Source organism: Engraulis encrasicolus, chromosome 2, assembly GCF_034702125.1.
Source record: "Engraulis encrasicolus isolate BLACKSEA-1 chromosome 2, IST_EnEncr_1.0, whole genome shotgun sequence".
Classification (NCBI taxonomy): Eukaryota; Metazoa; Chordata; class Actinopteri; order Clupeiformes; family Engraulidae; genus Engraulis; species Engraulis encrasicolus.
Window position 1 is genome coordinate 19,970,968 of NC_085858.1, and position 23,986 is coordinate 19,994,953.

General features: G+C 43.7%; 1 protein-coding gene across 5 annotated transcripts; it reads left to right on the top strand.

Moving 5' to 3' along the window:
• Positions 1-81: 81 nt before the first annotated feature.
• Positions 82-23,600, top strand: map2k4a (mitogen-activated protein kinase kinase 4a). Of its 5 annotated transcripts, none has more exons than XM_063224192.1 (12): positions 82-468; positions 3,464-3,496; positions 6,491-6,593; positions 7,865-8,039; positions 10,400-10,519; positions 11,014-11,133; positions 11,259-11,310; positions 11,515-11,642; positions 19,743-19,820; positions 20,723-20,871; positions 22,274-22,328; positions 22,670-23,600. In XM_063224192.1, exons 1-12 carry the CDS (start codon positions 324-326, stop codon positions 22,781-22,783), a joined length of 1,272 nt encoding a protein of 423 aa, XP_063080262.1. In that variant the 5' UTR covers positions 82-323; the 3' UTR covers positions 22,784-23,600. The 5 variants fall into 5 exon arrangements, with proteins under 5 accessions (XP_063080262.1, XP_063080268.1, XP_063080272.1 ...); XM_063224198.1 differs by having other exon boundaries at positions 22,274-22,319; XM_063224202.1 differs by lacking the exon at positions 3,464-3,496.
• Positions 23,601-23,986: the final 386 nt, after the last annotated feature.

The window sequence follows — 23,986 nt, forward strand, 5'->3', positions numbered from 1 at the left end:
TAACTGGAATGGTTTAGCTTCGTGGGTGTGCAATGCTGACTATTGAAGCTAGGTGTCCTGTGTCTGCAATGGAATGGTCTGAAACTGGATTACAGTCCATGCTATTACTGCCTGAGCTAGGAAGCTGGCTAACCAAGCCGTCTGACCCCGTTTAGCGGCAAGCTAAGATTACATTTATAGCATCTGTAGTGTCAACAGTGGGACTGAGGTTAGGTGTAGCTCGCTTGCTGTGTCTTGTCTCCTGTCTTGAGCGTAGGAGGTGAAGTTACTCTCGGGGCTCTGCATTGCAGGCAGCCCAGTGCTGCTGCTGGAATTTACACACAATGGCGACTCCCAGCCACCACAGCACCAACTCAACAACATCTTCCAGCCAAAACAACAGCAATAACGCAGGATCTACAGCGACAACACATCACCATCATCATCAGTCCCAGCCGCAACACATAACAACTATGAGCAGCATGCAGGGTAAGATGAAGGGAGGCAAAGGCTATGTGATAAATTAAGGAATATCAATGCGTGACGTTGAACTATGTCGCTGCTACATCAATATCTATATTAGCGTGCTAGATTTATTTAAATTGATAACACCATGAACCAGTCTTTCCCAGGTAGACTTTTTAGTGTGTTTTAGCAAGCATTTGTTAGCCCGATTATTTTGGTAGAACTATATGTGTATTTGGCAAATCTGGGACTGCAATGATTTGATGTTTTGGTGCCATCACTGTCTCGTTGGTTTATCTTATCCAGAATTGTTTACCTTATAGCCTGATGACGGTCGTAGAGGCATAAAAATGGGCACAACTCCCGTACTGTACTTAGCATTAGCTGAAAGCCATAATTCAAACAACAACCCATATTTGGTTGGCAAAATGCACCTAGCCAGTTTACACCAGGCTACAATGATTCTGACGATTCAGACACTCACCGTTTTGAGGCATTTTGTTAATTAATGTATGGTTGTGGAGAGTAACAATAACGAAATCATACCTGGCAATAGTCCTTCAAACCGTATGAATGGGCATTATGAATATCACCATTCAGAGGGCAAACCGCTAGCTTTGGCTGCCTCGACCAATTATGCCATACATTTTTAAGGTGTTCGTGTCAAATTGTCCACACACCATGCTACATTATTACGTGGTCCTCGGTTTTAAACAGGCCTCGCCAGTTGGCATGGGTGTAAAGAAAGACGTTTTAACAAAGTTGCCTTACATCTTTACATGGTTTTGACACGTTAGCTTGCTAGCTGTGTATGGCTAACCATTACAGAACGTGCCATAGTTTGGTGTCAGATGATCCGGAGATACACTTTCAACAACCGACGTAGAAATTCTACTGATTGTTTGTCGCTTCAGCAAACAGACACAACTACCTCGTGCTCTCGGAATGCAAGCAACACCTTGCTCCACTAAGCTCAGACTTTATTAGACAGCTAATGTTGGCCCATTAGGCTGTCAGGTACTTTCCCCACTTGAAAAACTGCTGAATTATGCACTTTTAAAAAGTGTTGCTTTCTAATTTTAAATGGCTCAAATTGGCTCTACCTATATTTGCAACGCAATTTTGTCAAATAACACTCCAAAACTCCACATACTGGAAATGCCATTGTGATACAGGAAAGTATTGTTAGTCAGTCATTAATTTCCATTCCAGGTCAGGTTCTGGGATTTTCAGTGAACTGTCACAGGTGCAGGGGGATTATAAATTAAAGTGAGCAATTAGTAGACCTAGTTCTTTGATTTATACAGAAAAACCACAATTGGATTGCCTCTAAGGCTAGTAGGCCTAAGTGCACCCTTTGTTGACACATAGGCCCTCTACTCTGAAATTTGTGAATTGCATGACACTTCCATATAATTCTACCGCATATTATAAAATACACTAAATGTTGACAAATAAGAGGACAATGGCAAAGTAGGCCCACCACATGTTAATATCAGTACAGGATGTATGTTTATGTGTACATGCACTTTTGTATCACTGAACCTTTTTGTGTTTGTGAGAAGCACTGAAATGTATTTCCTCCATGATGTTTCTCTTCCTCTGCGTATTCACTTCTGTCTATCCTAACCTTCCTGATTTGATGCTGAACGTGATGGTGAGCTGCCCCGAGAAAGTAACCTTAGAGCTATAAGTTTTCTTCTTGCCTGTCAATTTTTAAGTGTTTATCTTTCTTCTTTTCCACCATGGCTCCTTCCCTCATCCATGTTATTTTCATTTTGCAGCCTCATCGTGTTCCTGTTTGCACCCCTTGCTTTGCTGAATGCTGAAGTTATGCCTTAGTAAACTGAATAGAGAAGTAGCAGTGATTGTTGTCTGTTATGTGCGTTATCTGTCTTGCACGCAACATTACGCTGATGTTCAATTGAGCTTCCTCTCTGATGACACCCCAGACAAAATTTCCAGCTCGTACGCAGATCACAGAGTAATATAGGTCAGGTAGTAGCACAACATCTTGCAAGCAAAGCAGTACTACACAGACTAGATCTTTTTGACATGGTAGTTTACCTCATAGGTAAGGCAAGCATCAACAGCATAAACATTGAAATACCTACGCTATTTGTTATTGAACACAGTGACGGAGAACGGTGCTTTTTGCTCACAGGCCTGTGTTTACCCCCGAGGAATGATGTTTATTATTTTAATTACTTTAATTAAAAAATATATTTAAAAAAATATTCCCCATCATGCAATTGCATATGCACCAGTCACCACAGTCTCATGAGGAAATATATCCTGTCTGTGGAAATATCAGTGTGAAAAGCAAATAGGCAAAACATGACAGGGTCGAGGTTTATATTAACTTAAAGGGACAGTTTGGTCAATTTCAACATGCAGTTGTAATGCTCACACTACCCTGGACTTGTCAGTGCCTGAGATTTTTTTTTCTTCTTCTTCAGCCGTTTCCGAGATCCTGGTCATTGTAATGGGGGCAGCTCTTTGTTTACATTTCAAAAAAACATTTTTATTTATTCCCAAAAACATCCAAAAGGTTATAAAACATCAGCAGACAACTAGCAAACAGCAGTACCTTTTGGGAAAATATTTGGAGTTGGCCTATGTTTCATTTTTTTAAAATGTAAACAAACGCTGCCCCCATTAGAATTGCTCATATCTCGGAAAGGGCTGAGCCAAAAAATGTGGCATCACCAGGTACTGACAAGTCAAGGGTAGCGTGAGCAATACAACTGCATGTTGAAATTGACCAAACTGTCCCTTTAAGACATTAAACCGTTGTTTTATTTCAACAAGTTTTCTACTACAGGTTTGAAAGTTGGTGCCACGCAAGTGGCGATGTTGTCTGAAGACCCAAGTGTTTGATGGTGCTGGTACACCAGGAGGCTTACTGTATGAGATGGTGGCTCCAAAAAAGATCACTTCCATATGCTGAAACATTAATGGGGGACATTAAAAATAAATCAACTATGAAAAAAACTTGTTTTCTTCTCCTCATCTCCAGGGTTTCAGATAAACCTGTCTGGAGCTCCCCAAAGTAAGCCAACCCTTTTTATGTTGCTACCGTGAGCACCCACAGCTGTCCACACCTTTGTTTCGTCTGATGGCCTGCTATGGGGGAGTCTGGTCTCTGTCCTTCACTAATCCAACAAGTGGCGATTTTGGGGGTCTGGTAGGCTTGTGCCGGTGCAGATGTGGCCAAAGAGAGAGACAGACAAGATGAATGGTAACAGTTACCCACTTTCCTTCAGAGTGCTTGAAACACTTTTGATCCCTGAGACTGTTTTTTTTAAAAGAAATATTTTGAGGAATGTTTGCCAAAAATAGAGAGGGGACATATTTTTCCTTCAATTTTTGTAATTTGTAACATCATGGTCATTTATTAAATGAACTTGAGTCTTGGATGAACAAACCAATCTGCTTGAGAGATTGCACATTGTATGGCCACCTTTCATTTTTGCAGATGTTTAACATTTAGCGCAATAGGAATTGAAAAGCATAATGTCAGTCTTTGACGTATGTTTTTAATCATTTCCCATTATAGTAGCTCAGTCCATTATTTTGATCGGCAATCGGCACAAGCCTAGGAAGCTTTTCGTGACATTGGGAGCAACCTGATTTGTACTCCTGGGAAATCTAGTCATCATTTAAGAATCTCTGAATCAAAATTCAATGACAAGCCAGCACAATACCAGTAGATCTCCACAAGTTTTTTTGCAATTGAATGTTTAATTTCATCAAATCTGCATGTCATCTCAAACTGTGTTTCCCCCCATTTATCTCTGTTATAAGAGCCCCCTCCCCACACACATACTTTCCAATTTTTTTTGTAGACTGCTTATCACTAACCAACAAAAGCTAGTAGGCTAATGCTTTGGGAGTTGTCACAAAAAGTAGGCTGTGTTTTCTTCTCTACTCCAGTTTTGCATTTTGCTGTTCTTCCTTTTTTGTTTTGTTTTTCTCTCTTGAAGCACCACAATGAGTATTTGGCATGAGCAGCACTTAAACAAATTCTGGCCTGTTGAGACAAGGAGGTGCTTGCAGAACAGAGAGCAGTAAGGTGGGGAGAATAGTCAGCTCCACACATTCTTGTGGTATGCCCTTGGAGGAGAGGGAACTACATGCATTCTTTCACTTTTAAGGTGAAGCCAAAGCAGCACTCCCTCTCTTTCTTCTAGCACTCTCTCTCTTTCTTCTTGTCTTCATCTCTTTCCCTTTCTCTCTTTTAGTCTTCTGCCTCTTTTCTTCCTCGCTCTCTTTATCTCTTCTCCCTATTTTTCTCCTTTTTCTCCTTCCTTGGTATTTATCTCTCTCTCTCTCTCTCTCTCACACTCTCTCTCTCTCTCTCTCTCTCTCTCTCTCTCTCTCTCTCTCTCTCTCTCTCTCTCTCTCTCTCTCTCTCTCTCCCTCTCTCCCTCTCTCTGTGTGTGTGGAAACACTTGCACCCCTTCAGACAGACCAGATTTGTTACCGCCTGAGCATAACCACTGCTTTTGGGAACGCACACACAACATTGACAGCTGGGACGGGAGTGAATTTCTCCCTGTCTGGTACACCATCAGTGCGCCTCTAGGGAACGCCAAGAAGGCGCTGCCAGCCCCTGCCCAACTTATGCCTGTTGGCGGGAATGCAGAATACGTCCTGTGTTTCTTTTGTAATGTCAGTTGAAGATCTAAATACCCTGTGACTGCAAACTGTGGTAGATTATGTTGTCAGGGTTGCTACAGGCCCACGTAGGACTTGCTTGCTTTCTTGCTTCTAGATAGTGTGTGAATATTGAAATGAATTGGGGAGGGCTACAGATGAATAGTACGCTTTTTTTCTGCCCAGGGCCTGATGGCTATCAGAGCAAGGAAGTGCAGCCGTGCCTCATAGAAATGCCAGGAAATCTGAGTCTTTCTCAGACCCTTCAAAATGAATAAGTAGTGTATCTCTCTCCACGCTTCTCTGAAACATTTCCATTTATCCATAAGCATTTAGGCGTTACTGCATTGTGTACTACTGGTCATTGAGTAGGCCATTATCCACTGGTACTGTTATACCCTATGCCCATGGATTAAGCCTTGTTCTGAACAAGAAGCTTTTTTAAATGCAGGGTTTTTATATTCCCTTTTTGATATCCTCTCTCTAGGCTTACTGTAATCTGTGTTCTGAAAACCAGCTCCATACATTTAGATCTGTGTGACACTTTTTCAAGCTTTTTAATATAAAATAGGTTATGCAGTCTGATTTCCTCTTTGTGTTAATGCGTATCCCAATCGAATCTCACGCACATCCAATGACTGGTTTCGGGTGCAGGTTTAAAAAAAGTTAATCCATAGGTAGTGGAGAAAAAGCGCACACTGATGAGCTCCGAAACGTCACGCAATAAAATGGCTGAAATGGGAGCTCCTCGGTGTAATCTTAATGGGCTTGAAGTTAGCCGTTAGTCAGATTCCACATAGACGTCAGTCAGGTTGTTGCAGTCTGCAGAATTGTACAGGACAACCATGAAAAAACGGTGTGGAAAGTGAAATATACAATTTCAAGGTTTTTTGTCATCTGTACACAGTACACAGCATGGGTAAGTATGAATGTATGTTCACATTGGAAAAGTGCAATGTTGTTGGTGAGCAATACTAATTGGCCATGTTTTCTCCTGAGTAATGGAGAAGCCTGTATCATGGCTGGGGCTGTGGCTGTGGTGGTGGTGATGGTGGTGGTGGTGGTGGTGGTGTGGATGCATGCTGGTACTTGGGGATGACTTGGGTTTCCTGTCACAATCACTGTGGGGTTGCTGTTCTGTTTGCATGTCCTTGTGTTGGCAGTTTTATCCTGATCACCCCAATACCAAGTAGCCTTTCATGCAAGTCACAATGCATTCATTTTATTTTAGTAGCGTTTTCCCCCATACCTTGGTTTTCCTCACACATTGAATCCCCCTCCCCTCTCCTTGTCATATTTTTTTGTATTTGGTGTATGACGTTTTCTTTAAGTTCACAGTAAGCCCTTGGTGCCAGTTGTGACTGACACTGAGCTCTCTCTCCACCAGGTAAACGTAAAGCACTGAAGTTAAATTTCGCCAACCCGCCAGTCAAACCGAACACCAGATTCACACTCCACACAGCGGCACCTCCCTTCCAGAATCCACACATGTGAGTGAGAAATAAGTCTTCAGCCCTTACTCGCTTCAGCCTTCTCCTTCTCGTCTCTCCTTCTGTCTAGGTCTCTTCTCTTCTCCTTTCCCCCCTTTCTTGTTCCTCTGTCCTCTCACACCTTTTACCTACAGTAGTTCATGGCACTAGTCACCATGGGTTGCACTCCTATCCCGTCTCCTTTCCTATCTGTTACCTGTAAAGGGTTCATATTGCCCACTTATTGATCAAACAGTAAGGATGACTTTTCTGACTGGATGCCTTTTTACACTGTCTGCTGATCTGTTTGATCTGTCTTGTATGTATTTGTGTAATATGTTTGGTATAACATTTGGACATCCATGCTTTTTTGTGCTATACGTTTGCTCTGTCTTGTAATGTGCATTCGATGTAGGCTGCCTGTAGGCACCTTAATTTCGTTCTACAACATAGAAAAATACGACAGGGTTCCCACTGATGCTTGAATTCCTTGAAAATGCTTGAATTTCAATTAAGTGTTTTCAAGGTTGTGAAAATGCTTGATTTTTTTGGTGAAGTGCTTAAAAATGCTTGAAATTTGTGTCAAGTCAAACTGAGTAAGCCAAATAATAGAAATAAATTGTTCAGGTACATCAAAAATCTGAGGTAGTGAGATGTCAGATTAAATTTGCCATTCGACAGCCTAAAATTGATTAGAATACAGAAAATTGCATTGTAAAAACACAACAATTTCTGGGGGGCGACCCCCACACCCCCTTCCCGTGACCTATTACAGGTGCTTGAAAATGGAAATTTGGTCCTTGAAAAGTGCTTGAAATTGTTCATGAAAAATCTGTGGGAACCCTGATACGAACTCTGTGCCTCTAAAGTAACAATCCGGTGCAAGTAGTGCAGGACTAAATCATAAAAGGAGAAGAAAAATCTGGTGCCACACGGATGTCTACTTTCTGTGATTCATTTTTCAGTGCAGTAAGATTAACGTTTTGACATACAGTATGTCTTCATCAGAGTCTCCAGAGGAGAACAGAAAATAGACAGGCGTGTGTGCATTTATTAGTGCACTTTCTCACATGAAACCCGGACAATTAGCGGCGTACGGCAGCCTCCAGAGCTGGTGTGTGAATGTGGAAATGTGTATGTGTATTTTGAAAGTGCTTTGAGTCAACTTCATAGTTGTGATACAGACTGCACTATATACATACAGGTTGTATTGTATTGTGTCCATGTGGCACCAGATTTTTCTTCCTTTTTTACGCCTACTCCACTCTACTTTTTCCTATTCCACTCCCCAGAGAGCGGTTGCGGACGCACAGCATCGAGTCATCGGGAAAGCTGAAGATCTCTCCCGAGCAGCACTGCGACTTCACGGCCGATGACTTGAAGGACCTGGGCGAGATCGGACGCGGTGCCTATGGCTCCGTCAACAAGATGGTGCACAAGCCCAGCAACCAGATCATGGCTGTCAAGGTAACCAAGTTCTCCCTCTTCTTCCTCCTCTCTCTCTCTCTCTCTCTCTCTGTCCGTCCCTTCTTCTCCTCTTCTTCTTCCTCCTCCTTCTCTCTCTCTCTCTCTCTCTCTCTCTCTCTCTCTCTCTCTCTCTCTCTCTCTCTCTCTCTCTCTCTCCTTCTCGTTGAGTTACATTGACCACGGGGCCTACAGGTCCATCAACAAGATCATGGCTGTCAAGGCTCTGCCAAGTTCTCCCTCCCTTCTTCCTTCCTTCCTTCCTCCTCTCAATCCATTCCTCCCTCTCTCTCTTTCTCCTCCTCCTACACCTACACCTTCTCCTCTCCGTCCATTCCTCCCTCTCTCTCTTTCTCCTCCTACACCTTGGTAGTCATGGCTTACCGGACAAATAGACCAGCCGCGACACAATTCAAGCGACAGAGAATCGCTTCTGTGCAGCAAGAGCGATACGAACGATTGAAGCGACTAGCGTATGTCCAGGCAAAGCATTCAAACATTCCCATTGGCTTTGGTCACTGACCTCTATACAGTCATTGGCTGTCGCGGCTGGTCGCCGAACCGCGTCATAGAAAGTTGAAAGGATTTCAACTTCAAACTGTCACTCTCGGCGTGCGAATCGCTCTAGTCTCCAGAATCGCTTTTGTCGCGCGACTCAATACAAAGTCAATTACTTCCGTCGCTCGCCTCGCTCTTGTCGCGGTAGGTGTATTTGTGCGGTTACTTTTGGCTCAATGCACACTCTCCTTCCTTTTCCCCTTCCTCCCTCTCTAGCTCCCTCCCTCCTCTTTCTCCTTATCCTCCTACATCCTCATTTCCTTCCTGCATCTTGATAGCCATGGCTTAATTTTGAGTCAGTGCACCCTCTACCTGCTCCTCCTCCTCCTCCTGCTCCTCCTCCTCCTCCTGTTCCTCTTCCTCTTTCTCCTCCTCCTACACCTCTTTTCTCTTCTACACCTTGGTAGTCAGTCATGGCTTAGTTTCGGTTCGGTGCACTCTCTCTCCCTCCTTTTCCTCTTCCCCCTGTTCCTCCTTCTCCTCTTCCCCGCCCTCCTCCTCTTCTGCCTGCGTCCTACATGCCGGTAGTCAGGGTTTAGTTTGGGTTCGGTGCTCCTCCTCGAAGAGCCTGTGTGTTGGGGAGGACTGCATGTGTAGTTCAGATTAGTGTATTAACTGCCAGTCACAAACATCTGCCACACAGATGGCTGTATAGCTACTATGAAGTGGGTGTGTGTGTGTGTGTGGGTGTGGGTGTGGATTACAAATACCTGTAATGTGAATATCAGCAATCAATATGCGTTCCTTACGCAGAGCAAATGATAGTTCCAATACACTGCGCTCACCCATGGTGCATCTCCACATGAATAAAACTGTGTAGAATGGAGAGGTAGATCGCACACTGTTCTTTTCTTAAAAATAGATTTTTTTTTACACAGTATGTGACAGAAAAACATTTTCAAAGAAAAGAATAACTGAGTGCGATCCACCTCTCCAGTTTGCGCACCGCAAATACCTAGACCTGAGGGGATTAACATTTCTAAAAAAGGTGAAACCTCTTCAGGCCATGTTTTCAGATTGTCAAAGAGACGGTAGTGTTGCTTTGATTGTTTAAATGTTGTAAATGAGGATGTAGCAAATGAACAATGAGAATAGGCAATGTGATGAGTGTGCTTGTGCACTGCGGACAGACACAGGATGTTAGTGTGGTAATGTGAAATGTGACCGGCCCTGACCTGTTTATGTGAATTTCACCACTTCAACCATTTTAACCTAAGGCACCTGCAAATAAACACCTGCTAAATGCCAAACCCCTTTTTGGGAAGATGTGCCCTAGGTTGATAAAAAACCTAAATATCTCAGCCTATAAAGCACATTAAGGCATGAAATAAAAACCCTCACTTTGCATTATAATGTGTTAATTCCACATTTTTAATTTAAAAATCCTGAATCTTATGAGCCTGAATGCTGCCTCCATGCCGTTTTAAGGCTTGTCCAGTGCTTCTGATTCGTGCATGTTATTTGAACCCATTGGCCTTTGCTTTCTAGTTCATCAGTTCCCTCCTTCTTTTATCCCTTTTCTTTTATCTTGTCTTTTTATTGCACTGGTCTGTGGAGTGCCTTGTGTATCTTACTGTATGTATTTTATTGTTGCTGTTTGACCATGTGTGGCTTTTAACATACTTTTATTATTTTATTGTATTATATTAATTCTAGTCTGAGTTTGATGCTGTGCATCACTTTGGCCAGTTCTTGCTGTTTTAAGCTATATAAATGAAACGGACTTACTTAATGTTGTGCTGGTGTGGTGTGATGATGAGATGATGATGCATGCATGTTAATGTGCTGATGTGGTGTGATGGCAGAGGATCAGGTCCACGGTGGACGAGAAGGAGCAGAAGCAGCTCCTGATGGACCTGGACGTGGTCATGCGCAGCAGCGACTGCCCTTACATCGTCCAGTTCTACGGGGCACTCTTCAGAGAGGTCAGCCAACGCTGCTCATCCTTTACAATACATAACATTACATTACGTAACGGTTAGCTGACGCTTTTATACAAAACGACTCATTTTAAGTGCAGGGTATTGGTTACAGTCCCCAGAGCCGTGCCTTCCTTGCTCAAGGGCACCTCATATATGAAGTGAGAGAGGGAGTGGAAGGGTGGGATTTGAACTTGCAACCCTCTGATCTAAAGCTTAAGCCCATCCCCCATCACCTCTGTGACCGTATTTAGCATTTATAGCAACATAGTGCAGTTTTGTCCAAAACCATCGTATCTCCAACTCGACTAAAGAGAAGAACTAAAAAGTGTTGCTTTGATACTGTTTCAGGACATGTTATCTACTGGGAATATTCAATATGACCTCATTGCTTACATACTGTATTTTTAGGCATTTACTGACTCTTTATTGTGTGTACATTGTTGAAATTACAGCATACTGAGTATGTATTTCCTGTATGTCGCGTGTGTGTCTTTCAGGGCGACTGTTGGATTTGTATGGAGCTCATGGCTACCTCACTGGACAAATTCTACAAATATGTATATGGTGAACTAGATGACGTTATTCCAGAGGAAATATTAGGCAAAATAACATTAGCGGTAAGTGCATAATTTTTTAAGTATTGTTGTCTCCACATTATTTGATATGCATTGTGATCTGACTCTAAAATCGAGGAGGGAAGGGGATTTACGTCTTACTCTGTGTGTTTTCTTTTCCTTTGCAGACTGTGAAAGCACTTAACCACTTAAAAGAAAGCTTGAAAATAATTCACCGAGGTAGGCCAAATGTTCTGAGTAAACGTCTTATCTTTCTTAAAAGGCATTGTCTGTTATCAGTTTTCATTGAGTCAGCAAATGAATGCTGATGATGATCTTTTCATGGTATTACTCAGTTGGTGTCTGGTTGAGTACTGTGTATTGCATTTATAGTCCATGTCTAATCGTGACATCGCATCATCTTGTGTGACTCCTTCTTGCCAGACATAAAGCCCTCCAACATCCTGCTGGACCGGAATGGCAACATTAAGCTGTGTGACTTTGGCATCAGCGGTCAGCTGGTGGACTCCATAGCCAAGACCAGAGATGCCGGCTGCAGACCCTACATGGCTGTAAGTACCTCACTATTACTGTTTCCAGGCCGACCAGAACGGTGCCGGTCTACGCGCCAGTTACATTCAGAAGAAAAGTGCTTGCTTACCTGGAAACCACCTGCGTTCATACCGGGCTCTGAACTTTTCAGTATGGGATAATTTGTTACCCGGATGAACCTGCTGACGTCCACGTTGTTTTCGTGGTTTGCGGAGAAAAAGTATTTTTCGGTTCATGTCGTGAACCAACACATGAACATGCCGGCTGGTTCAGAGATTAGGTGTGGGAACGGGCGCTGGCACAGTTCTCGGTCGGTCTGAAGAACGTGCTAATGCAGCATCAATATACAGTATGCAGTATGAAGAAAATTGGAAAAAAAAAAGTATTTCAAAACAATGACAATGGCACTTGTTCTTTTGAAGTCAAACGGTGTGTGTGGGCCAAAGATGGAAAGAAAGAAAGGATGACTACCCCCTTACTTTTCACCCTTTTCTTTTGTGTCAGTGTTGAAAATGATGCGATTGTTTGGCTGGTTGCTGGTGTTTATGCTCCTGGACGCTACCTTTTGGTTGTCTGTTTATTGACAAAGACTGCTGAGAACCTTTTTATCAGCCATCTCTGGTAGTGGCTTCTTACTGTACGCCTTCCTCGTAAAAACACCTCAGAAGAACCAGAGCATTTCATTTCCTCCATCCTTGTCACGTACGTAGGCGTCTGCTGCACTGACCTCCTTTTCACACAGCCTTGGTTGTCACGGTCTACTAGAGCAGAGGTGGCTGTGGTGGTGGTGGTGGTGGTGGTGGTGGCGAGGCGAAAGGAGAGGCAAAAGGAGAGGCGGAAGCAAAGATTGAGGGGAGAGAAAAATGGGCTGGGGCTGAGAGATGTCTAGAGGTCAAAAGAGTTTAGTTGTATTTAGTGAATTATTGTACACTGGACTCTGGACACTGGACCTGACCGGCCAGACCATTCATTTTGAATTCCTTCGTAATCCACGAATGGTCTGATTACGCCTCTGGGGAGGGTTTTCAGTCGGTTTTCAGACAACCGGTGTTACCGGCCAACAAGCGAACGCACTTGGGAGCATAATAACATACGTCATGAAAGTCAACTGTCTTGGTCAGAGAACGTTTCAAACCAGAGCTAAGTTCACTCCTCCCACCCCGGTGCTCCAGGGCACTGAGGACCCAGACCTAAAATGAATTACAAAGTAATTAATGTGGTCTGGTACAAAAAGAAAGAAAGTCCAGTTTCCTACAACTGAAGTCTTTTGACTAAGATGACCTGGATGAAAGAGAATCTTCACAGCCTGTCTAAAAACGTTGATGGTGCTTATCAGGACTTTTTAAAATATATATATTTTTCATTACATTACATTACATTGCACTTAGCTGACTCCTTCATTTATTCAAAGCGACTTACAACTATTATTTGTCAGGGTATTGGTTACAGTCCCTGGAGCAATGTGGGGTTAGGTGCCTTGCTCAAGGGCACTTCAGCCATGGATGGAGATGTAGGGAGAGGTCCAGGGGGATTCGAACCTGCAACCCCTAGATTGAAAGACCAACTCTCTAACCACCAGGCCAGGGCTGTGCAGTGCAGTGCAGTGTGACAGTGCAGACAGACCGGAAACAAGTGTGGAGTGAGAGATTGGGAAGGATCAGCAAATGACCCGGGCCAGAATCAAAACTGGGCCGCCCGCCGGCGCAGCAGTCCGGTGCCCATCCGCTTGAGCCATGGCTGGGCCTCATCAGGGCTTTTAATAAGCACCCGACAACTGGCCAGATGCTGGTGAAATTTCAGTGTGGCTGGCAGAAAAGAAAACCTTCTAGTAGCCACTTTGACCTGTTAGCAATTGTGTGCTTGGCTAGCAAGAGTAACATCTACTAGCCATTTTAGTTGGTAATAAAAAAGTGAATTTAGAGCCCTGGTGGTAATGACAGAGTCTTCAGCCAAAAAAAACCTCTGTAGTTGTCTGAGCTCAGCTGTCCGCAAGGGAGATGCAGCGGCTCCAACACCAAGAGACCAAAAACAGATCTGGGACACTCCTGGACGATCCCCAAGGGAGTTTCCACGCTGCTGTCATGGCTAACAGAAGGGCAGACGCAGCAGCAGCATTAGCGTTAGCGTTAGCAAGCAGCAGTTGCTGCTCTCCTATCAAGGATAGCTTCCGTCATCTTTACAGCTTCCGTCACACTTTTAATAATACACACTAACAGCTTGGACCAGTATATGGATGTGTGAGTACAGTATGTAATATTGCGGTTTTAGAGACTGCTAAATTTGAAGTGGGGCTATTTTTGCGAGCTCATTTTTAGGGCCATGAGGCAGGCACATGGGGTATTTGAGTGTAAGAGGGTGCAAAGGGGTCAGAGGTGTTTATGGGTACAGTGATATGTTTGTTTGCGTGTGTGTGTGTGTGTGTTGTGTGTCGTCTTGGCTTGGTGTCAGGGAGCCTCGTGCGGTGTGTGTGACGGGGAGCTTGCAGCCAAGCCGATGAGCTCAGCGCGTCGTCATCTTCCCGATATATCTCCCCTTTTTAGTGGCATGAAGCCACAGCATGACTCAAGAGTGAGGGGAGCCCCCCCTCCCCCCATAACACCCCTTTCATCCCCCATGCCACCCCTGTAAACTCTCCCTCTTCGTCCCCCTCCCTGACTCTCTCTGGCTATTATTGTACCTCTCTTTGAATCACATGCTCATGCTCTCTATCATGCTGGTTTTGTGTCTTTTTTTCTTGCTCTCTCAATGTCCCCCTCTCCCCCCTCTTATTTCCATGCTAAATTTGGTCTCAGGACCATTGGGGACGCAATGCTGTTCCCCTCTCACTTTCTCCCTCCCTCTTTGTCTGTCTCTCTCTCTCTCTGTCTGTCTCTCTCTCTCTCTCTCTCTCTCTCTCTCTCTCTCCCCCTCCTGATTCTATCTCTCACATTAACACTCTCTCTTAACCTCTCCTTCCTGCTCTGTCTCTCTTCCCATCGCGCCTATGTCTCTCTCTCTTCCTCTCTCTCTCTCATGTGTTAGTCCCTCCCTCCGGTCAGCGTGTTCATTCATAGATCTTGGAGAATGGAAGCGGGAGTGGAGTCTGGGCTCCCCCCCAGGCCTGAGCTCAGCGCTCAGGCATCCCACAGACACATGGCCCCTGGCGGTCCGCCCCCCTCCACTCTCCTCTCCTCTCCTCTCCTCTCCGGTCTGAAAAAGGCAGACAGACCACACGTCAGAAGCTTACCTCACAAGCACTCAGCTCCTTCACTGTCTGTCTGTCTGTCTGTCTGTCTGTCTGTCTGTCTGTCTGTCTGTCTGTCTGTCTGTCTGTCTGTCTGTCTGTCTTAATCCCCTTTTTTTCATCTGTGTGAAGTCGGTGGCCTCATTCTTTTATTCTGGTTTTCTGAGTCATCGACTATTTATTTCTCTCGAAGAACTTTGTGTTGGCATACCGAGCATGTGTCGCGCAAACAGACTTTCCTATTCACACAGACATTATTGTGCATATTGTGGTGAGTCGGTGGCTTCCCTTTCTCTGTAAAATCATGAAAAAAATCATGCACCGTTCTTCCTTTTTGTTATACATTCCACATTTTACATATTGAGCCGTGCCTAGAACAGTGCAGATGTGGTCACCTGCGATGATGTGACTCAATATTTATTGAAACGGCTCAGGTACATGATGACAGCAGTACTATGACACTACGGAGTGGCATTGGTCATGATCATGACCATTATGGTAACAGCACTTGTATTTGAAGTTTTGCATGGTTCGGTTAACAGTTTTCTGCAACCCACAGAAACACTTCAAGTTATGTCCAGCTAGAACAGTGGTTCCCAGCCTTTTTTGAACAAACTTCCCCTTGACTTCATCATAAGCCTCCCAACGCTCCCTTGACCTCATCTTAAGCCTGCTAATGCCCCACTTAGTATTAAAAAATAAAATGGACTATTGCACCTCAATTGTAGCCAAGTGCCCCCCCGTATGTTTCTCAACACTGTCTAACGCCCCCTGGGGGTCTCTGGAGCCCCTGTTGAGAAACACCATGCTAGAGGATACAGACCAGACACACATATGTGATGCTCTTAAACTTGTTCAGCTGGTTCATGTTGGTGTCGCTTCCTGGACACCTGGATATTATGCTGTAATCGCCTTGCTTTGCCCTACAGTAGTAACGTCTGTTTTATAAGACATGGCGATTAGCCGTGTGTGTGACGTGTTACCAGGCAAGTTAAAAGGCGGCAGTAGCAGCAATATGCGCCAGGATCCTTCCGTCTGCTTCCGTCAGCTCCTGGCGCTCCGTCCCCCTCGAGCTTCATTCGCTCAGGTTAGGTAATGGAAAAAAAAAACATACCGGGTACGGGACATGCGGTGGCCATGCTTTCCCCCTCTCCCCTCCCTCCCTCTTCTCTCCTCTCCCCCCTCTCCCTCCCTCTTCTCTTCTCTTCTCCTCTCCTCTCTCGCCCTCCCCTTGTCTGAATTCTGTGGTCTGTGTTCTGTGAGTCAGCTCTGGCGGGCGGGCGGACGGACAGGAGGTTATATCACGGCAATGTTGGCAGCGTGCGAGGAGGGCAGCCGTGCGGTAGCTGTCAGCTCGTAAACACCCCAAGGGCCCGCAGTCTGCCCCAGCCCAGCACACCGTGCCGCGGGGTGACATCAGCCTCTAAAGCAGGAGTCTGGATGAGCTCATGGAGTGGAGGACAGAGGGGAGGGGAGTTGGAGGAGGAGAGGGAGGGAGTGAGGGAAGGAGAGGAGAGGAGAGGAGAGGGGCGGGGCGGGGAGGCGTGGTTGTGAGCAGCGCGTGGCTGGAGTACTCCACTGACGTCAGTGGCACCCCGCTGAACCGCGGCACGGCGCCCAGTCTTATTGGGCGCTGAGGTCATACACAGAAGCATTCGCTGATGGGCCCGCGCTGTGCTGAAGTGCTTACTGTTGCACTGAAGTGCTGTCTCAAGAGAGAATGGCTGAGGTGTTTCTTTTATTTTAGGGGCACTCGGTCACTCGGCTCAGTTTGATTGTGCGTGTGTGTGTGTGTGTGTGTGTGTGTGTCTGTGTTCGTGTTTCTCTTTGTGTGTGTGAGTGAAAGGAATTGATTTAGGTTTTTTTTACCCTTTGTGTGATAACATTTGTGTGCAAATTTCAGTTGTGGTCTTGTTTTGAAGATTCTGATATTGCATATTGATATTGCAGAATTTCTTTGGGATCAGATGTCAAACAGACTTTCACAATTTACATGCAAGAGTCACATTGTTGCCAAGCAAGGGAAAAAAATGTCCCCACAGGCACGCAAGTCATGTGCATTCCCGACTGGCTACACGTAGAACAGCACCGTTCCTCATTTCTTCCTTGGCTTCCTTGGCTAATTTGTTGCGATAATATAACAGCATCTGAATAACAGTGTCAGCCATGTCATATGTAATATGCTGTAATGTTATGTCAGTCAGCACCAAAGGTTATGAAGTAGAAGTTTCATTTCATTTCATTTCATTTCATTTCATTTATTGTTTATTTAGCAGGGACAGTGCACAATATACAATTGAGCCAGATTATAGCCACACGGCTAATTTTCATCTGTAGTCCCTAGACAGGAATTGGTGTTAAGCTAAAAACAAAAAGAATTAAAATGAATAATAATACAAGAATTTGATAATACAATTAAAAGGTGCCCAATGTGCAAATATAGGCCCACAATATTACATGGCCAAGAAGGCATATCTAGTTAAAGTTAAAGTTAAAGTAAAGTTAAAGTACTCTTGCTGTTGTAATTACAACAATATGAAATGATATTACATTACACTTTGCTGACGCTTTTATTTAGCGACTTACAGATATTTTAGGTACAGGGTATTGGTTACAGACCCTGCGTGTGGGGAACAATGTGGGGTTAGGTGCCTTGCTCAAGGGCACTTCAGCCATGGATGAAAGTGCAGGTAGGGTTGGGATTCGAACCTGCAATCCTCTTATCTGAAGGCCAGCGCTCTAACCATTGAGCTGCCCCACATAACAGTTAATGCACCAGTTATTCTCCACTGTACCTAATAAAGTAAACACACTGTCAGAGTACTTCTACTTGCACTGTACACATACAGTGCCCTCCATAATTATTGGCACCCCTGGTTGAGATGTGTTAAAAGCCTTAAAATAAATTCAGTGTTTATTGCAGAAGAATACTGTCACACTGAAAATTTTAGGAAAATGTAGCCTTCAACTCAAATGAATTGTAGGAAAATAAAAAAAATCCCTGACTAAAAAATAATTATTTTTCATTAAATCACCTGTTCCACAATTATTGGCACCCTTAACAATTCCCAGGAAATAAATATAATTGAAGCATTTCTGTCATTTCTACAGTAGTTTACAAAGTTTACCAGAGTATGTAGGAACATTTAATTAGTAATTCATCACTTTCTGTTTCCCTGGGGTATAACTATGACGTGACACTGAGGCCATTTCTCTTATCCACTCTTAAACATGGGAAAGACAAAGGAACACAGCATACAAGTGAGGCAGATGTGCGTCGACCTTCACAGGTCAGGCAGAGGCTACAAGAAGATTGCCACTCAACTGCAGCTGCCCATATCTACTGTGAGAGGAATAATTAAGAAGTTCAAAACAACTGGAACAGTGGTAAACAAGCCTGGACGAGGACCCAAGTTTATTTTGCCACCACGCACAGTGAGGAGGATGGTAAGAGAAATCAAAATATCTCCAAAGCTCACTGTTACAGAATTACAACAAATGGTAGCATCCTGGGGTCACAAAGTCTCCAAATCAACCATCAGGCGCTGTCTACACGCCAACAAGCTGTTTGGGAGGCATGCACGGAGAAAACCTTTCCTCACCCACAATCATAAACGCAAACGTCTGGAGTTCGCCCAGCGGTATTGGGGCTTCAACTGGGACCGTGTGCATTGGTCAGATGAGACCAAGATTGAGCTTTTTGGCAACAAACACTCTAAGTGGGTCTGGCGTGCCACGAAAGATGCGCATGCTGAAAAGCACCTCATACCCACTGTGAAGTATGGGGGTGGGTCAGTGATGCTGTGGGGCTGTTTCGCTTCCAAAGGCCCTGGGAAGCTTGTTAGGGCGCATGGCATCATGAATGCTTTGAAATACCAGGACATTTTAAATCAAAATCTGTTGCCCTCTGCCAAAAAGCTGAAGATGGGTCGTCACTGGGTCTTTCAGCAAGACAATGACCCTACACATATGGCCAAATCTACACAGAAATGGTTAACCAGACACAAAATCAAGCTCCTCCCATGGCCATCTCAGTCCCCAGACCTCAACCCCATTGAGAACCTGTGGGGTGAGCTGAAGAGGAGAGTACAGAGGAGAGGACCCAGGTATCGGGATGATTTAGAGAGATTCTGCAAAGAGGAATGGCTGAAGATCCCTCTTTCTGTCTTTTCCCATCTTGTGAAACATTATAGGAGAAGATTAGGTGCTGTTTTGTTGGCAAAAGGGGGCTGTACAAAATATTAACAACAGGGGTGCTAATAATTGTGACACACATTATTTGATGTCAAATAATTATTTCTTTATGTGGGATTTTTTCCCCACTGAATAAATGCACTTGTATTGAAGGTTGGATTTTTCTCTTTTTTTCCATTAAGGTCCCATATTATTTAGAGAAAAATAATAATAATTGGAAGCTAAAAAACACATCTCAACCAGGGGTGCCAATAATAATGGAGGGCACTGTATCTGGTCAACACTTAATGTTATGTCTTATGACTGTCAGCTTGCAACAGCATGCAATCAGTGTGATGCTGCAACCATGTATAGTGATGATTACATCCAAATTGTTAAGCTGTGAGCAACTGGTCGTCTTCTTTGAGAACTCATTAGTTTCTTACAACTAAACTACCGTGCTTGGCTGAACATGACCTGGGTGGAGGAGAATCTTCCCAGTCGCCAGAGTTGTTTGAAGTAGAAGTAGAAGGACTCTTACAGATGTAATTGCAACACTAGTAGCATGGTATTACAAAGTGGGAAACCATGTAAGGTCATACCACTAGTTTTGTAATTGCATTTGTGAGGGTACTTCTACTTTATACAACACCGCCAGCCACTGTGGTTATTACAGCATCGGGGACCATTCCTGACACCTCTGCTGTTCTTCTTACCTTTGCAGCCGGAGCGAATAGACCCCAGCGCCTCCAGACAAGGCTATGACGTGCGCTCAGATGTCTGGAGTCTGGGCATCACGCTGGTAAGACATGACCTTCACCTGTCTTTTCCCCCCTCTCTCTAGTTTGGAGCACAGGTGGGGAAGTCGACAAACCTGGTTTTTATTTAGCCCAGGGGTAGTCATAAACCTGACAGAATATTAGAATTTTTCGGCTGTCGGGTTGTTAAGAGAATGTAGCCTTTGGCTAGTCTTGCTTTTGCACAAAGCTTGTAGGTGGAGTGAACTGACGAAAAAGAGAATTTGAGAAATTTCTCAAAGTTGGGATGTGCAGCATCAATCCAATGCCTCTGAGTCCTCCTGGACAAAGCTATGACCAATGGGATTAGGTTGGATGGTGTGTATGTGTGAGAGAGAGCATGCTCTTCGTCCGTGCTTCCCTTATTACATGGCCAAAGGAAAACCTGTAAATATGCTGGTTGCAAGACCACCTTGAACACAACATTCTATGCTGCATCTCAGACAGTATAAGCATTGGCAAGCTAGCCTTTGTCTTTTTTTTACCAACAGCTTGATGTCTACCTCTGGGTTAACTAAATAGATTAATTATGTAAGCACCTTTTGAAGTATATACCCCTTGCATCTGGCCCCCAGGCTAACAATGTGCACATTTGCTCAGTTGAGGATCTCTTTCCTATTTTTATTTTTTATTTTTTTTAAAAAGCTGTTTAAGTCAAAATAAATAACTGATCATTGGTGGACTGTTGTATGGTCAAGCAATTTATGTGGTTTCACAACACAATGGCAAACATTTTTTTTCACTCGCTCTGAGAGCTTTGTTGTGAATGATAACATCTCTGTTGCTTACTGATTAGACTTGTGGTGGAGTTTCATTTGTGTGTTTGTTTGTGTGTGTGTGTGCGTGTACGTGTGCATGCGTGCGTACCTGTGTTTCCTGTTTGTGTTTGTGGTGTCGGCGTGTCTAGTACGAGCTGGCCACAGGCAGGTTTCCGTACCCCAAGTGGAGCAGCGTGTTTGACCAGCTGACACAGGTGGTGAAGGGGGACCCCCCGCACCTCAGCAACTCCGAGGAGAGGCAGTTCTCCCCCATGTTCATCAACTTCGTCAACTTGTGGTAAAAATTGAAGATCACACCCTACTAATGACAACCAATGCCCTGTCATATCTGCAAGTCGCTGTGGATAAAAGCATGTAGATGTAATAATACAAATCAGTCAAAGTATTTCATACTCTGTAATCATTCAATGTGCTGAAAAATACAGACTGAAAAGATGAAAAATGATGGGTGTTAAATTGCAATTACATGACATTGCATTGCATTTGGCAGACACTTTATAACCAAAGCGACTTTCAAACGAGGACATCACTTGCAGATACAAAGTGTACAGGAATTGGTGTAGGCGTTGATCTATTCAGCAACAATGAACTAACTGGAAAAAAGATGCATACCGTTAGTAAGGTATGAATGGTAGGGTAGTCACAGGTCATGCACTACTTGGAACTTCCCTCTCTGAGTTCCATTGTAAAGCTTTGTTTTCAACAAATGCTGTGTGGTGGATTTTTTTTCAGCGTGAGAAATGAATTAAGGATGTGGCTGTCTTCTGTGTTTGTGGAACGGTATGCGTGCAACTGCTTGCCTCTGTTCGCCACCTGCTGGTGGAAAAGGGCAACTGACGCCTGCTATGATGTAATCCTTTGCTGAAGCAACTTGGCTTCATGGCAGTGAGGTGTCTCCTGTGCTTCTGCTTGTATTAGTTCAGCGTCATGATGCGTAACCCGCAGTGGATATTTGAAAATGCACATCTGTGATGTCAGTTCCCGGATTATGTTCCTGTTGTATTAATCCAGTCGGCATATCTGACCTGCCCACCCAAAATGAGAGGGCAGAGTGTACGACAGGGAAAACGACCAGCTTCAAATGAATGACCCTGAATGGCAGCTTTTACCAGAGCCATATGAACTGTCATTTATCATTGTTACTGTGCATCAAAAAATTACTCACAGGTGATATTGATTTCATTTTATTAACTGAAAGCGAATACGGAGATAGTCATCGATCAGCTACGAACATGTGTTTTCATTGGTGATTTTTTTCAGTGTTCGTCCATAGTGATTCCCCTCTTTACAAACCTTCACAGATAGTAATGTTGCCGCAGCCATTGTTTGTCAGGTATACAGTATATCAAAAATGGGTAAACGGTATGGATAAATAAATATGGACAAACATTCACCAAGTTTCAGGGGCTTACCTCCAAATTTGTTATTTTTTAATTAACAAAGCGAATATCTTATCATTTGAATGTGCCTTGTAGACATACAGCAATGCTAAATTGCTTTTGCTATGTCTCTGCTGACAGCTGCCGTTCACTGCCATTGTAATGTGTTAAATTATTTTTAATACGCATTCTATGTCCTCTCATTTTGGATGGGCGGACCAGATGACCCGATTGGATTAGTACTGTAGCTTATCAAAATAGCAGAATGTTTTTATTTCTGTGTCCGTGTCTTTGTTACAGCCTTACAAAGGATGAATCAAAAAGGCCAAAGTACAGAGAGCTGCTGGTGAGTTCTGTGAGTTCTGCACTGTGCTATCTTGATTCAACACCTCCAACCAAGCTCAGCCAACCTACCAACTGTTAATCTATGTTAATTGACAACAATATTTATGCATCTATTTGTATATTTTTACTTGTTCACACATATGTAATTATTATTATTATTATTTTTACAATATTTGCACAATAAGATACAAGTCTTCTAAAGATGTATCTACTCTTATGTGCAGTACATAGGGTAGAATGAGCAATAAATCAGACTCAGGGATGTTTTTTTTATTTAACATGACATGATTTTGTGTGTGTGTGTGTGTGTGTGTCTGTGTCTGTGTGTCTGTGTCTGTCTGTGTGTTGTAGAAACATCCGTTTATCCTGATGTACGAGGAGCGGCGGGTGGACGTGGCCAGCTATGTGTGCCGCATCATGGATCAGATGCCGAGCTCCCCCAGCTCTCCCATGTACGTGGACTGACCAGCGGGTACGCCTGGAGACCCATGGAGACCCATGGAGAAAACCGATCAAAGACAGACAGACACCCAGACAGACACCCAGACAGACACCAAACCAAAACTTGTAAAGAACACTTGACCGCGAGTTACAGTGTTAAAACGACAACAAAGACAACAAAAACAACAAAAACAGACACCCAGAATGGCAGCAGCAGCACCACCGTGTCCAGTTGGATTGATGGTGTTCATTTCAGCCACACTATTGTATAATATCAACACACACCTCTCTCTTGACCTCTTGTCTCTTTTCCCTTCCCCTCTCTGTCTCTATTTATCTCTCCCTGTTTCTTCCGCTCTCTACTTCTCCTCTGAGACACTTGTCACATACAGACATGCTTAAAAGTATAATAGTAACTGAATGAATATACTATGGTCTTGGCTCATCTCAGTGTGAGACCTCATCTCGTATGTGGAAGCAGTATAGTGGTTTTTTTTTTTATTAAGAAAAAAAGAACATCTGGAATTTTATTTATACACCAATTTCTTGTGGAATATTTGATTTGGACAAGAAGACTTTGATCCACATACTGGAATCATGCTCTTTTTATTTTGTGACTTGTCCCAACTCTTCCGTGTATGTGTCATTAAAAGCATTGTGTTTTGTATCTATAATGAAACCTTGCTTCCTACGGTGTACAGAAGAGTCAAATAATGTAAAAGTGCATTTCAGGAATGTCGTGCCAGGCCTTGGTGAGGGGAGCTGAAGAAGTGTCCCAACTGTACAATTGAATATGTACTGACTGATATAAATAAAAGAGAGTGAGAGCGCAAGGAAAACATGTCTATAGTCTTGATGATTAAATCTATGGGAATGTTGCCATCTCCACTGTTTTGCATATCCATCTGCTTTTAATAAGCACTCACCATTAATTTACAGGTTGTAAATAATATTATTTTTGGGATTCCATGGTTTGACACAAGTATGGTGTGACTATCTCCCTCTGTGATGTGACCAAGAAAGAAAAAGAAAAAAAAAACACATTTTGAATGCAAAGATTACCAGAGACAGTAAGCCACCAATTATCTACCCAGACTCCAATATACACACATACTTACAGAGGGCTGAAATATTATATCATAGCCTTTCTACCTATAAACCCTCTCTGATTATATACCGTATTACAGGGTTTCCCAAACTGGAGTGCGTGCACACCTGGGGGTGCGC

Excerpts from the sequence above, each read along its gene's own strand:
- map2k4a (XM_063224192.1), top strand. The coding sequence starts at position 324 with ATGGCGACTCCCAGCCACCACAGCACCAACTCAACAACATCTTCCAGC. Across the intron at positions 10,520-11,013 it reads ACGGGGCACTCTTCAGAGAG|GGCGACTGTTGGATTTGTAT; the intron begins GTCAGCCAACGC and ends TGTGTCTTTCAG. Across the intron at positions 11,311-11,514 it reads CTTGAAAATAATTCACCGAG|ACATAAAGCCCTCCAACATC; the intron begins GTAGGCCAAATG and ends CCTTCTTGCCAG.